Source organism: Taudactylus pleione, unplaced genomic scaffold, assembly GCF_031769625.1.
Source record: "Taudactylus pleione unplaced genomic scaffold, aTauple2 ptg000832l, whole genome shotgun sequence".
Taxonomy (NCBI): Eukaryota; Metazoa; Chordata; class Amphibia; order Anura; family Myobatrachidae; genus Taudactylus; species Taudactylus pleione.
In genome coordinates this window covers 385,397-398,875 of record NW_028285234.1, presented here as the reverse complement: position 1 = coordinate 398,875, position 13,479 = coordinate 385,397, and the positions used below count along the sequence as shown (strand labels likewise).

Here is a 13,479-nt window from a genome sequence, read left to right as displayed (position 1 = left end):
TTATATGTTATTATTATCTCCTGTCACTGACGTATACACTGATTATTACACAGTCTGACCTTATATATTATTATTATCTCCTGTCACTGACGTATACACTGATTATTACACAGTCTGACCTTATATGTTATTATTATCTCCTGTCACTGACGTATACACTGATTATTACACAGTCTGACCTTATATGTTATTATTATCTCCTGTCACTGACGTATCCACTGATTATTACACAGTCTGACCTTATATGTTATTATTATCTCCTGTCACTGACGTATACACTGATTATTACACAGTCTGACCTTATATGTTATTATTATCTCCATTTCACTGACGTATCCACTGATTATTACACAGTCTGACCTTATATGTTATTATTATCTCCTGTCACTGACGTATACACTGATTATTACACAGTCTGACCTTATATGTTATTATTATCTCCTGTCACTGACGTATCCACTGATTATTACACAGTCTGACCTTATATGTTATTATTATCTCCTGTCACTGACGTATACACTGATTATTACACAGTCTGACCTTATATGTTATTATTATCTCCATTTCACTGACGTATCCACTGATTATTACACAGTCTGACCTTATATGTTATTATTATCTCCTGTCACTGACGTATACACTGATTATTACACAGTCTGAGTTGATATATTATTATTATTGCTGATTTCCCCTGACTAAAGGCCCTCATACATCAGAGATTGATTGCAGCAATCGTGCAATTTGCAATTGATTGTGTATAAAAATCTTTCCCTGTCCAATCGATTGTGGCAATTCTGCAATCTGCAAACGATTGGAAAAGGGGAAGATTTTTTTAAACAATCGATTGCGGATTGCATGATTGCTGCAATCAACCTCTGATGTATGGGGGCCTTTAGGCTGTGCTGCACTGGGCTGTGGGGAGGGAAGGGTTATTAAGCTGATGAGTGACAGCTGCCTCCTAATATAAGGGCAGCACAGAAGGAGGCAATTATGAGTGCAGAGAGGGCTACAAGGTGAGTCTAGAGAACTGCTGGGTGCTTGCATGTACAGCTTGGTCTCAGGTTGCTGTGTACAAGATTTCTTTATTTTTTTAATACATTTAAACATTTATTACACCTCAATTGTTTTTGTCTTTGATAATGTCCTTATGCTTTTATATTAATTAGGCTATTGTTTTATATTGGATTATTCTGTATATCTGGTTATTGCTTTTTGATCTCTGTATCTGTTTTGCACAATTAGACATCTTGGATGTGTGTTGGGGATAGTGGTTAATAGCAGTGTTATACAGGGCTGTGTTGGTGCACAGTTACAGGGATATGGTTTGTGTTGGGGATAGTGGCTAATGGCAGTGTAGTAGTGGGTGTTATACAGGGCTGTGTTGGTGCACAGTTACAATGCTATGGTGTGTTAGGGATAGTGGCTAATAGCAGTGTAGTAGTGGGTGTTATACAGGGCTGTGTTGGTGCACAGTTACAGGGATATGGTGTGTTAGGGATAGTGGCTAATAGCAGTGTAGTACTGGGTGTTATACAGGGCTGTGTTGGTGCACAGTTACAGGGATGTGTGTGTTAGGGATAGTGGCTAATAGCAGTGTAGTAGTAGGTGTTATATAGGGGTGTGTTGGTGCACAGTTACAGGGATGTGTGTGATATAGGGATAGTGAATACTACCATTGTAGGGGGTGCTATACAAGGCTGTGTTGGTGCACAGTTACAGGGGGTGTGTGATATAGGGATAGTGAATACTACCATTGTAGGGGGTGCTATACAGGGCTATGTTGGGGCAGTTAGAGGGTGTGTGATATAGGGATAGTGGATACTACCAGTGTAGGGGGTGCTATACAGGGCTGTGTTGGTGCACAGTTAGAGTGTAAGCCAGAGGTTCCTAAACTATATTCTCAAGGCACCATAACAGTCCAGGTTTTAAGGATAATCCATGCTTGACCACAGGTGACAATTGGTACCTCAGTCAATTTGCTCTAACCACCTGTGCTCAGCTATGGATATCTCTAAAACCTGAGCTGTTGGACCAGGTTTGGTAATCTCTGGTGTATACTATTGGTGTGTAGTTGCTGACCATCTCCTTTCTGTTCTCTAGATGATCTTGGACCTAACCAGGCTGCTTGTTGCTGTAATTGGTGCCCTGGCTCTGGCCAGCTCCGATACGGGTAAGGCTGAACACTTTCCTTCTCTGAAGAATGTGCAGCTGGGATGTTTGCATCTTGAAGGCTCCCTATTGGCTTATACCAGTGGTTCCCAAACCCTCTTACTTGCCCCAGAGTATCAGCATTTTTCTCACAGCGCCCCCTAGGCCACAATTTTCCTTTTGCGAAATCCAGAAAGTGATCAGGTTCAGTAATGTGAGCTGATCTGTCACCCTTAGGGACAGGTACGTGGTGGTGGGTGGGATGTGCTTCTGTCTGACAGTATCTTATGGATGGTGGCCACAAGCACTGGTTTTACCTATCGCATAGACATAAACTTATATGGTCCTGGATGAACATGTGACACCCCTGCAAGTGTCCCACGGTACCTAGTATGGGAGCCACTGTCTTAGCAGACTATTATAATTTTTCCCTGTATATTGTTAGCCATTGTTCTCAGCTAATCTACTCCCCTACCATTATTGTTGGCTATTTGTCACCTGTCATTCACTGTCTCCTGCTCCTCCTGTAGTCTCGGAGCTGTGTGCTAACTCTTATTTCCATTCCCATTATCTTATAGTAGTGTATTGCCAATTGTATACCATCACCGTACCCTTTTATACTGACCACTTACTCTGCATTGTCTGTCCACCCGGCGGCACTCAGGACGACTTGTAATAAACACTTTACAGCCCACAAGAAACAGCGGGCTGTAAAGTGTTTATTACAAGTCGTCCTGAGTGCCGCCGGGTGGAGATATATATATATAATTTTTTTTTTTTTAATGTTGTATAAGATCACAGAAAATGCTAAACCTCCAGCTCCCAATCAGGGCATTATCTCCCTACTTCCCCAACGCCCCTGTCTTTGGATGGGCAGCGCGTCTGCATCATTGCCTCATGGTCTCACAGGGCTGTGCAGCCTTTACATGCAATGGGCCACTCTGAGCGCTCAGCTCCTCTGCTAAGTGTCTTTCTCAGGAGCAGCTTTCATAATCTGTCTCCAGCTAGTCCTCACTCTGATGGGCTCCAGTCCCTGTGGGATAGATCTCCAGCTAGTCCTCACTCTGATGGGCTCCAGTCCCTGTGGGATAGATCTCCAGCTAGTCCTCACTCTGATGGGCTCCAGTCCCTGTGGGATAGATCTCCAGCTAGTCCTCACTCTGATGGGCTCCAGTCCCTGTGGGATAGATCTCCAGCTAGTCCTCACTCTGATGGGCTCCAGTCCCTGTGGGATAGATCTTCTCCTCTTGCAGGATTGCCTGCTTCCCTCAGCTCTGTGCCAGCTGACAGCCTTCCCTAGGTGTGGTTACTCCACTTCCCAGTCTTGTTTGGGAGGATCTGATCATTCCAGCATTGACGAGTGACTCATTGGCACCACCTAGTGGTGGTCCACCTCTTTATATAGCTAGCCAAGGCCCAAACTTGGACCACTACTAGAAGACCTCACTGTGTAAGGTGGCCATGCTGTAGATGTGATCCTCCTCTAGTGTGGTTCAAATTACCAGGTGGTAAATCAAATCCTTGCGTATGACCGCTCTTCAGTATATGGTTTCCTCCATATGTAAATTCTCTCCCATGGGCAGGGCCTTCCTGTGCTCCATGTCCTGGCTCCCAGTCCCTTTCAGTGTTTAACTCTTCCTTGTCAGTTACATGTTGTATACATTTTTCACCTTTGGATGGTACATAGGGGCCCTTACAACCTTTTGCTATGGGTCCTTCAAATACCTAGTCCTACTGACCTCTGCAAGGCTTATGAGCCCCTTTCTGACAAAGCTTCCCCTGTGCCTTAGGGCTACCAATAAGGGATGCACCACCTGTAAGGCAGATCAGTAGTGCTCTGTGGCTGGTGGGTACAGAAAGTGTTGCAGGGACTGGCAGTGCCATAGTGCTGGTCTTACTCTCTGCTCAGGTGCCTCCACTGTTCCTGCACAAGGGTTATGACCAACTTATAGCCTTCCACTAGGTGACATGAGGTACTTTGTGCCTGAGTCCTTGTCCGTCCGGCGTGCGTGAGCCCCGCAGAGCGACTGAACTTCAGTCGCTACGGGGCTCTCAACAAGACGGTGCGGCTGTTGATGGTGAGTTACAGCTTGCCCCGTTTTGTAGGTGGGGGTGGCTGGACAAACACAGGTGTTCCCTTAGGAGGGGTTACTGACATCACTAGTGATGTCAGTAGTGGACTTCCTGCTCTATTAGAGCAGGAAGTCCACTTGGCCTTGTTACAGGCTAGACCCTACCGCAGGGTCCTGTTGCAAGGCCGATTGACTCTTGGCCGCTCGCACAAGCTATGGGTTGTCTCCCACAGCTTTGCGAGCGGCCGGAAGGAAAAAAAACGCCCACATTACAAGCGAGGGGCCAGCGGCTTCGAGCGTGTATGAATCTGCTCCTCTGTCTTGATACCGTATTACATTTAATTCTGTAAAATGTCTTCATTCTCTGCAAGTAGGTGGGGAGGGGGCATTAAGTAACTGTAGGTAAGCTTCTTCCAGCTTACACCCAAATGACAGGAGTATCTGTACCTGCTTATTGCATGTACTGCACTTATCACTTTAGAAAGAAATGATGGTTTGCATTTATTTACATGCAGGAGCGGGTCTCTCCCTACGATCACCTTACCTCCAAGTTTGGGATCTGGCTGCGTTACTACGTATGGTTATCAGACCACAGATGTGTGAGTGGCCATTACTGGAAAGGGGTTACATGGATCCCTCTGCCCGTTTTGTGGTCCATGGTGATAACATCAAGTTGTCAGTAACCAGGCTGTCTGGAAAGGGTTAATGGCGGCAGGCAGACACAGCAATGGTGTCAAACAATACTCTAAACGTTATGTGGTGTCGAGCACTAGTATAGCTTCTTCATAGTAGTTCTATTTCTAGGCATGTGTATTAACAATTTAATTATGTCACATATAAACTGTACATTTTATTTGTATTAACACCAGAGGGCAACATTGTATTAAGTAGTAAATACTAGAGATATATATATATATATATATATATATATATATATATATATATATATATATATATATATATATATATATATATATATATATATAATGTGAAGAATTGGCTCTCACCAGGTAGCTGACAAGAAAATTGGTTTTTAATTACCCATCTTGAGGGAGAAAGTGCATAGAGCCATAAAGTGTCATAGTCTACGTTTCGGTCCTATGTAGGACCTTCTTCAGGACATCACAGCAGACATGTTTCAGCTTGTCTTTGGTTTTCAAGCTGAAACATGTCTGCTGTGATGTCCTGAAGAAGGTCCTACATAGGACCGAAACGTAGACTATGACTATTGCACTTTATGGCTCTATGCACTTTCTCCCTCAAGATGGGTAATTAAAAACCAATTTTCTTGTCAGCTACCTGGTGAGTGCCAATTCTTCTCATTTTTTTTATATTTCATGGGCTGTTTTGTCCTTAATTGAGCACCCCCAAGTTGATTCTGGTGCTGCAAGTGCGGACACTCTGTATGTATATGTATATGTGTATATGTATATGTGTGTGTATATGTATGTATATATATATATATATATATATATATATATATATATATATATATATATATATATATATTATATACTCCTCACAATAGGTGCACAGCATAAATTTGAACAAACCAATACCCAGAGTTTAACCCTATCAATGGATAACTCGGGAGAAGCTCCACATGCTTGGCATTCCAGACCTTGGTACATTTGACCATCTTGCAGCCTCCATAGAAACCTATTGGGGACCCCAACAGATATCTGGGAACTCCAGCACATACGTCTAGGGGATGCTTAATATATATGTGGGTATCTGCTGCTGGGAGGATGTCCTGCAAATCTCTGAACAGATGGTAAATTCATCCTGTGTGATCTGTGAAGTTGTAGCTGTAATGTCTCCTATTGCTGGATCAGTGACTCGGCTGGTAACAGTAAGTACTGTAGTTTCCTCAGCCGGTGTGGATGGATTATTCCTGCACGACCCTTGATGATCATACTGTTGGGGCACTAGTTATGTAACACACTGCCAGGATGGTGGTGTCATACTGTTGGGGCACTAGTTATGTAACACTGGTTTATCTTCTCTCCTCAGTAGGAGAAGCTGAGGATAATGTGGATGTGCATTACACGGAACACTTTCCCCAGGAGCAGGGTATAAGAAGTGCAGTGACCTTGGCAGGAGGAATCTGTCCCACCAATATGTGCAGGAATGGAGGCTTCTGTCGTATGATCAGAGGACAACCTCAATGTCTCTGTAAACCAGGCTTCATTGACTACAATTGCCAAGGTAGAGCAGGAAGGGACTGGGCATGTGGTGGGTTCCTAATGTCCTGTATGACTGTCTGAGCTCTGTAGTTGGACATCAGTAAAGGGGACTCAGACATTTGTCTTTATTTCCAGATATGAAACTGGACCTGAGCTGTGACCATGATGGTATGACACTGAAAGTCCTGAAGAGCATCCTCAATGAGCTGAGTGTGAACTCCTCCATCCTACACACATCCAACCCAAAATGTAAAGTGCAGGACAAGTCTGATCTGTATGTCTCTGTCACACTGACACATGATAACCACACGCTCTGTGGCACCCATGTCAAGGTAAAAAGCATCCTTAGCCTTCCTGTCTGTTATCTAAAGCTCGGGGCAAATTAACACTGATTACTGCCCTCAGTCTGGGCTTCTTTGATGGCCTGTAATAGGGCTTTTTGTAGTGATAGATACCTGGAGCCACAGAATGGTGTCTGGCTTCATAACTGCCCCTCCAGTATTGTACAGCTAGACACTGGCTCATACCTGGGTACCACTATACAGTGTACCATGGGAAGGATATTTTGTGGCCTTAGATGGCTGTCTAGAAGGGGAAACTTGCTCTTCAGTGGGACCCATAAGGATGTTTTCATGGCTCTAATATCTGTCTTGATTCTGGCAGGTAAACGGTACCCATCTGATCTATTCCAATGAGCTGACTACAAGCACTTTCTCAGAGCAGAGAGAGACTCCTGAAGACCTAATATCCAGATCCGCTGACCTTCAGATCAAGTTCTCCTGCGTGTATCACTATGACCGTGTTGTGTCACTGCCCTTCCCGCTGCTCACAAGTGCCTCGTAGGTATCTGGGCAATAGTGGCCACTCAGACCTATTTGGTTCACCTAGGTCACAGGTTCTCAAACTTGGTCCTCAGGACCCCAAAGAGTGCATGTTTTCCAGGTCTCCTCACAATCACTAGTGAAATTAGCTCAACCTGTGGATCTTTTAAAATTTATCAGTGAGTAATGAATGCTCCTGGGTGACCTGGAAAATGTGAACTACGTGGGGTCCTGAAGACCAAGTCTGAGAACCACTGTCCTAGGTCTTCTGGAGATGGAATGAAACCTGTCTGGACAAAAGCCCTGGTTCTTGGTCATCAATAGGCTAGAGAACCACAAATGTGACATGGACCTTATGTGGTCAGGCAGAATGACCTACCAAAGTTTTCTGCAGGACAGTTCTGCCCCTGGGTGAATGTCTGACTATTGTAACAGATCCCATGTGCTGACCTCAGGGCAGGGTACTGTCATGTTCCATCCACATGTTTATAGGGTATATCTAATGCTAATAAAGGATGATCTCTGATGCCAGTGAGTAACAGGCTTTGCTAGAAATGGGTATCTAATCAATAAATTGCTGTGTATAGTCTAGGTGCCCTATACCAGGATAAATGAGTGATTGGTGTAATAGTGATCACCATGAGAGTGACTGCTGTACAGGGCTCTTGTAGAGACACAATAGGTGGCTGTATTACTAATCACTGATAGTGCTGTGTATAGTCTAGGTGCCCTATACCAGGATAACTGAGTGGTGTAATAGTGATCACCAGGAGAGAGTGACTGCTGTACAGGGCTCTTGGTCATACTAGAGGCTGTATTACTATAACAATGTATCCTTCTGATCAGGCTGGTTACCTTCTTTGTGAAGGAAGGGGAATTCAACGTTACCATGACGCTCCACCCAACGGCAGAGTTCCTGGACCCATATGAGCAGCCACCCATCATCCCGCTGACACATCAGCTCTATATCCAGTTACAGATACACGGACATGGCCCACAAGACTACTTCACCCTGAAACTGGAGGAGTGCTGGGCCACCCCAGGGCCTAATCACAGTAGCAAGATCCGACATCTCCTAATCTCCAATGGGTGAGGGTTAGAGGACACATCGTCCTGGATTTCTTCTCACTCTGGTCGGAGCTCTGGGCTTGTATCTCCAAGCTAATGGGAAGTTATGGCTTTTGCATAACGACTGCTTTATAGCCTATAGATCCAAGATGAAGTATAGCCCTTGGGTGTCACCAATATGCCAGGCTTCTCCTGGGTCACCTGATGAGATGGTGAAATAGGCATTCTTATTGGCGTTATCTTGTAGTGTATGTCTTGTTGCACAAATACCTTGGCCATCTGAGGCTGCTCATTCCAAGAAAAAAACAACCTTTTGGTCTATGTAAAGTATTAAACCAGGGCCTTTGGTAGAATTTGAGGTCCTTAAAGCTATTGGAAGCACTAGATCTTGCTGTTATAATTGATTCCTAACCAGGACCCTGCCTTTCCCACAGTCACAGGTCATTGTCCCTGGTCTCTTCTACTGATTTAACTTGAGTACACTAATGAAATGCTTTGCGCTCCTTACAGGCACCGCAACGACTCCACTGTGGCCATAATCCCATCGAAAAACAGGTCCCTGAGCCGCTTCTCTTTGCAGATGTTCCACTTTGTGAAGTACCCCGAATTTTATGTGCACTGCCGAATCTGGTTGTGTCAGCCAAACACCACCCAATGCTGTGAGCAGGTGAGTTCCCCAGTAATGTCACCGTACAATGCCTGGCCATAAGGCTGGGTGGCTTTCACCTGTCTCTTGCTGGAGTCCAACTCAAACTGGGATGTTTCTATTGTATAACTTCTTGGAAGTGACTCATGATGGACTTGACAAACTAATATGGACAAACTACTGTGTTCAGGACCCTCAGCCACTTATCGCTGTGACCCTTAATAGTAGGGTTATGAATTGAGCTGCATAAAGTACAATGAAAGTCTCGCATTTGGGGTGTCTGATTGTGCTGTACAGGAGATGTGTATGAGAAACCTCAAATATTCCATTAGCTGAGCGCACAGGGAGGGTCCTCTACTTCAATGACCCCCCCCCCCCCTGCCCAGCTCCTGCCAGGTTGTTGATGGTTCTGTACCAGGTGGTGACACGGCCCAGTGCCTTTTCTGAGAGCACTAATCAGCCACAGACATAGAATGTGTTTTGAGGACCCTGAAATAACAAATGTAGCAGATCTCAGCTTTGTTAGTCCCTAACAGTTGCAATTTTATATTTCCAACCATAATTCCTGGCTTGCAGGTTGTCCCTTGGGTTTGTACATGATGGTTTCATATCCTGGTGGGTGGGACATGGCTGTGGTTAGCAGTGTAATCTTGCAAGGTCTTCAGAACTGTTAAGCGAATGGATGTTTTCCTTACAGCCTAGACCCAAGACTAGTCGACTTAGGAGAGACCTGACTGACCCATACAGGAAGGTGGTGTCTTGTGGGCCCATACGATTGCCCAGAAATGTGGTGTCCAGTGTTGAAAACCCAGAATCTGGTAAGTGTTCAAGCTGTCAATTCTAAATCTGTCACAAGGGCTGGTCCTGGTCTTACAAGGACATATCTTAACTCCCTTTGCATTAGTTTCTGCTGCTGGGTGGGCATTAATGCAGGGTGGGAACACCTGATGTCTGTGCCTTCCTTGCATTTTGATTGGTTTTCAGTCCTGAATAAAAGCACCAGTTGGTGTAGAGTGAAATCTGTAGAATGATGGCGGCCATCTTGTATAATTGTAACATAGCCTGTACACCATGAAATGGCGCCCTCACTTCACACGCTTCCCCTCCTGATATCCTTAAGGAGTTGAACCCTAATTAATTGATGGAATGTTCTGCCCACACTGTCAGTCTAGGTGCCAAGTGCTCTACAAAGAGCTGGCTGGCATTGTGTCCATTGCTTATACCACATAGCATGGAATGTCCCTGGTGCTCTCTCAGCCACCATGTTGTCTGGTTCTGTTTGTAACCTGTTCTCCATCATTTCAGGTTTCGGCCCACTTATTCTCCCAGGATCCTTTGCAGCCGGAGCAATACTCCTTCTCCTCTGTTTTGTTGCTGTTGCAAAAGCAATGAAGAAGTCTGCCAAGCAGAAGATGGCCGCCCTCTGCTATACTGTCCCCCCAAGTCCTTAATAAACATTAGTTATTGTAACCTCCATGGTCTCTGTCTCTTGTCTCAGACTCAGTTACATGGTGACATTTAGGGCAGGTGTAACCTAACACCCTGTAAGGTGTATTTTGGGAGGGGAATTGAAACTGTCTGGATTGGACAAAATTGACTAATACAGCCATACTGTGGAGTATACAGAACCTGTTGTGGGTGGGGAATGGCTGCTGTATACTCTACAACTCTCCCTCATTGTGCCTTACCCCATTATTGTGTTATTTTCCTTCATTGGTTATAAGGCACTTCATTTTTGTCTTTATACTTGCCACTCCGATGTCCCACAGAGCTGTGCTACAGGAAACGCCTGGGAAATGTCCAGCCGCCATTTTCCTGGTGTCATGCGCAGTAGGAAATGGCCAGGAGAACTTCCCCAGTGATCTGCACTCTAGTGCCCAGAGTCTACCACTGCTGATCTCAGCCAGGGGGAGAGGGGGCCCCAGACGGTGAGGGATCACTGGCCCCCTCTATAATACTCCTAGAATGATCCCTATGGCTACATGACTTTTCTGAAGTCTTAGTTTTCATCAAGTAGATCTTACTGACTGCATTGGGGCTCACGTACATGATGCATGTGTACTGCTACATAGTCTCAGATGTAGCAGTACACACCCATCACATGGATGACACGCCTCAGATGGAGCAGGACACGCCTCTCAGATGGAGCAGGACACGCCTCTCAGATGGAGCAGGACACGCCTCTCAGATGGAGCAGGACACGCCTCTCAGATGGAGCAGGACACGCCTCTCAGATGGAGCAGGACACGCCTCTCAGATGGAGCAGGACACGCCTCTCAGATGGAGCAGGACACGCCTCTCAGATGGAGCAGGACACGCCTCTCAGATGGAGCAGGACACGCCTCTCAGATGGAGCAGGACACGCCTCTCAGATGGAGCAGGACACGCCTCTCAGATGGAGCAGGACACGCCTCTCAGATGGAGCAGGACACGCCTCTCAGATGGAGCAGGACACGCCCACTGTACTGCTGCACTCATAGGTGCTGCTCTCACTCTCCCTGAAATGCTTTTGTCAAACGTAGGCCGGTATGGGGTGCTGGTGTACAGCGTATGGGCACCCCTGAGCTCTGGCACAATCCACCCCCCCCTCTCTCTGCATTAGTCACTAGTGTTGACTTTTAGCTGATCACGGATCCCCTGCACTTGCCCATTTTATATTCCACGTGTCCATGCATAAAGTACTAGTGAGGAGATTTTGTAGTCTAGGTGGCTGTTGCCAAGGACATGGCCACTTCCTCCAGACTCTGAGCTGTAATGCCAGGTGACCCATGGGTGGTTAGAGTCCTTGGGGCAGTGACCTTAGACTCTCAACTGGCTATCTGGTACATCTAGGGCTGGTCCTTCTTACCACAGCGAGACCCTCTTGGGTTGTGCATTGATACGTGTTGCTTCCTCAGTGCCGTTGGGGATGATGCCATGGTGGTAGGGTTACCTGGCTGTAGCAGTGGGGCAGTAGACTTCTCCAGATAGTGTCACCCTAGGATTAGGTGTAAGGTGCCAGCTAGAATCTGGATGTGCTGTAGGAATGGTTCTCGTTCTGCAGCCCAGTTGGGTGTTGTAGGCAATTTACTCTCATGGCATTTGCTCTGGTATAGTCTGAACCACCTAAGGGGAAACTAACAGTTAACAGTGACTCACTGATGCGCCAGGGTGTAAGGCTCTTCAGCGTAAAGGGGGTTGTTTAACATTTGACATAATGGACTGTAATCTGAGTCCTGGTCTATTTAATCCCAGACTACAGCAGGGATATTGCAGCACAAATACATGCCTGAGGCTTTAATCTCATACAGTGAGTGCTGACCCTACAATTTCCCGTTGTATGCACAGTACAGGGAAAATGACCATGTGGCCATTTTCCCAGTGACCTGTGCATACACTATAGACTCTGGGCACAATCTAGTGCCCAGAGTCTATAAATCCAGCGCTGGCCGCGCACAGCTCAGTGTGCCGCGGGGCGGAGAGGAGGGGGCACTTGTCAGAGACTGCACACGGGCCCCCTCTCTAGAAACTCCCCTGTGTGGTACTCTCCTACATCTCCTGTTTGCCTGGACGTACCCTCTCCAGCTGTGGTGTGGTACTCTGCTGCATCTCCTGTTTTTGCCTGGACGTACCCTCTCCAGCTGTGGTGTGGTACTCTCCTGCATCTCCTGTTTGCCTGGACGTACCCTCTCCAGCTGTGGCCTGGTGTGGTACTCTCCTGCATCTCCTGTTTGCCTGGTCGTACCCTCTCCAGCTTTGGCGTGGTGGTGTGGTACACTCCTGCATCTCCTGTTTGCCTGGTCGTACCCTCTCCAGCTTTGGCGTGGTGGTGTGGTACACTCTGCATCTGTTTGCCTGGACGTACCCTCTCCAGCTTTGGCGTGGTGTGGTACTCTCCTGCATCTCCTGTTTGCCTGGACGTACCCTCTCCAGCTGTGGCCTGGTGGTGTGATACACTCTGCTGCATCTGTTTGCCTGGTCGTACCCTCTCCAGCTTTGGCGTGGTGGTGTGGTACTCTCCTGCATCTCCTGTTTGCCTGGACATACCCTCTCCAGCTTTGGTGTGGTACTCTCCTGTTTGCCTGGACGTACCCGCTCCAGCTTTGGCGTGGTACTCTCCTGATCTCGTGTGAAGTACCGGTGACATATTTCTTCAATACCTACCTGCTGTAGTCTGCTGATCTTCATGGCTGGGTCCCGCGGCGTGGCCTTTCTTGCTCTGGCGGCTGATCTCGTGTGCTGGGCCGCTCCCTCCTGTTTCCTGGCAGCGTTCTCCGGTGGTCTGGCTACGCTGCTTGTTGCTGCTGCTCACTGTCCCTCTGATTTCACTGGTCAGTCCTGGTGGTATGAGACGTGTTGTGGATCAGCGGCTGCTATCTTATCCCTGGCGATGGTTACTTGTCCCCTTTGTGGACTCTGCTGGTGCATTTTGGCGGTGTGCTACCCGCAGCCATCTTGTAGCAGCGGCTTCCTTATAGCCGCTGGTTTGGTTTCATCTCTCTGCTGTTTTGAAATTGCTGCATTTGGTCAACTACTCGTGTTAATTTGCTGGCTTTGGT

General features: G+C 46.6%; 1 protein-coding gene across 1 annotated transcript; it reads left to right on the top strand.

The window, feature by feature from the left end:
• Nucleotides 1-988: 988 nt before the first annotated feature.
• On the top strand, nt 989-10,415 carry LOC148474554 (zona pellucida glycoprotein D-like). Its single transcript, XM_088458426.1, has 9 exons — nt 989-1,013; nt 2,101-2,170; nt 6,234-6,428; nt 6,542-6,738; nt 7,070-7,245; nt 8,074-8,316; nt 8,806-8,962; nt 9,639-9,759; nt 10,247-10,415. Exons 2-9 carry the CDS (start codon nt 2,101-2,103, stop codon nt 10,390-10,392), a joined length of 1,305 nt encoding a protein of 434 aa, XP_088314552.1. The 5' UTR covers nt 989-1,013; the 3' UTR covers nt 10,393-10,415.
• The last annotated feature ends 3,064 nt before the right edge of the window (nt 10,416-13,479 follow it).

Bases quoted from the DNA above. Each gene is read 5' to 3' on its own strand.
- LOC148474554 (XM_088458426.1), top strand. From the start codon at position 2,101: ATGATCTTGGACCTAACCAGGCTGCTTGTTGCTGTAATTGGTGCCCTG. The intron at 7,246-8,073 runs GTAGGTATCTGG...CCTTCTGATCAG, and splicing joins CCGCTGCTCACAAGTGCCTC to GCTGGTTACCTTCTTTGTGA. The intron at 8,317-8,805 runs GTGAGGGTTAGA...CGCTCCTTACAG, and splicing joins CATCTCCTAATCTCCAATGG to GCACCGCAACGACTCCACTG.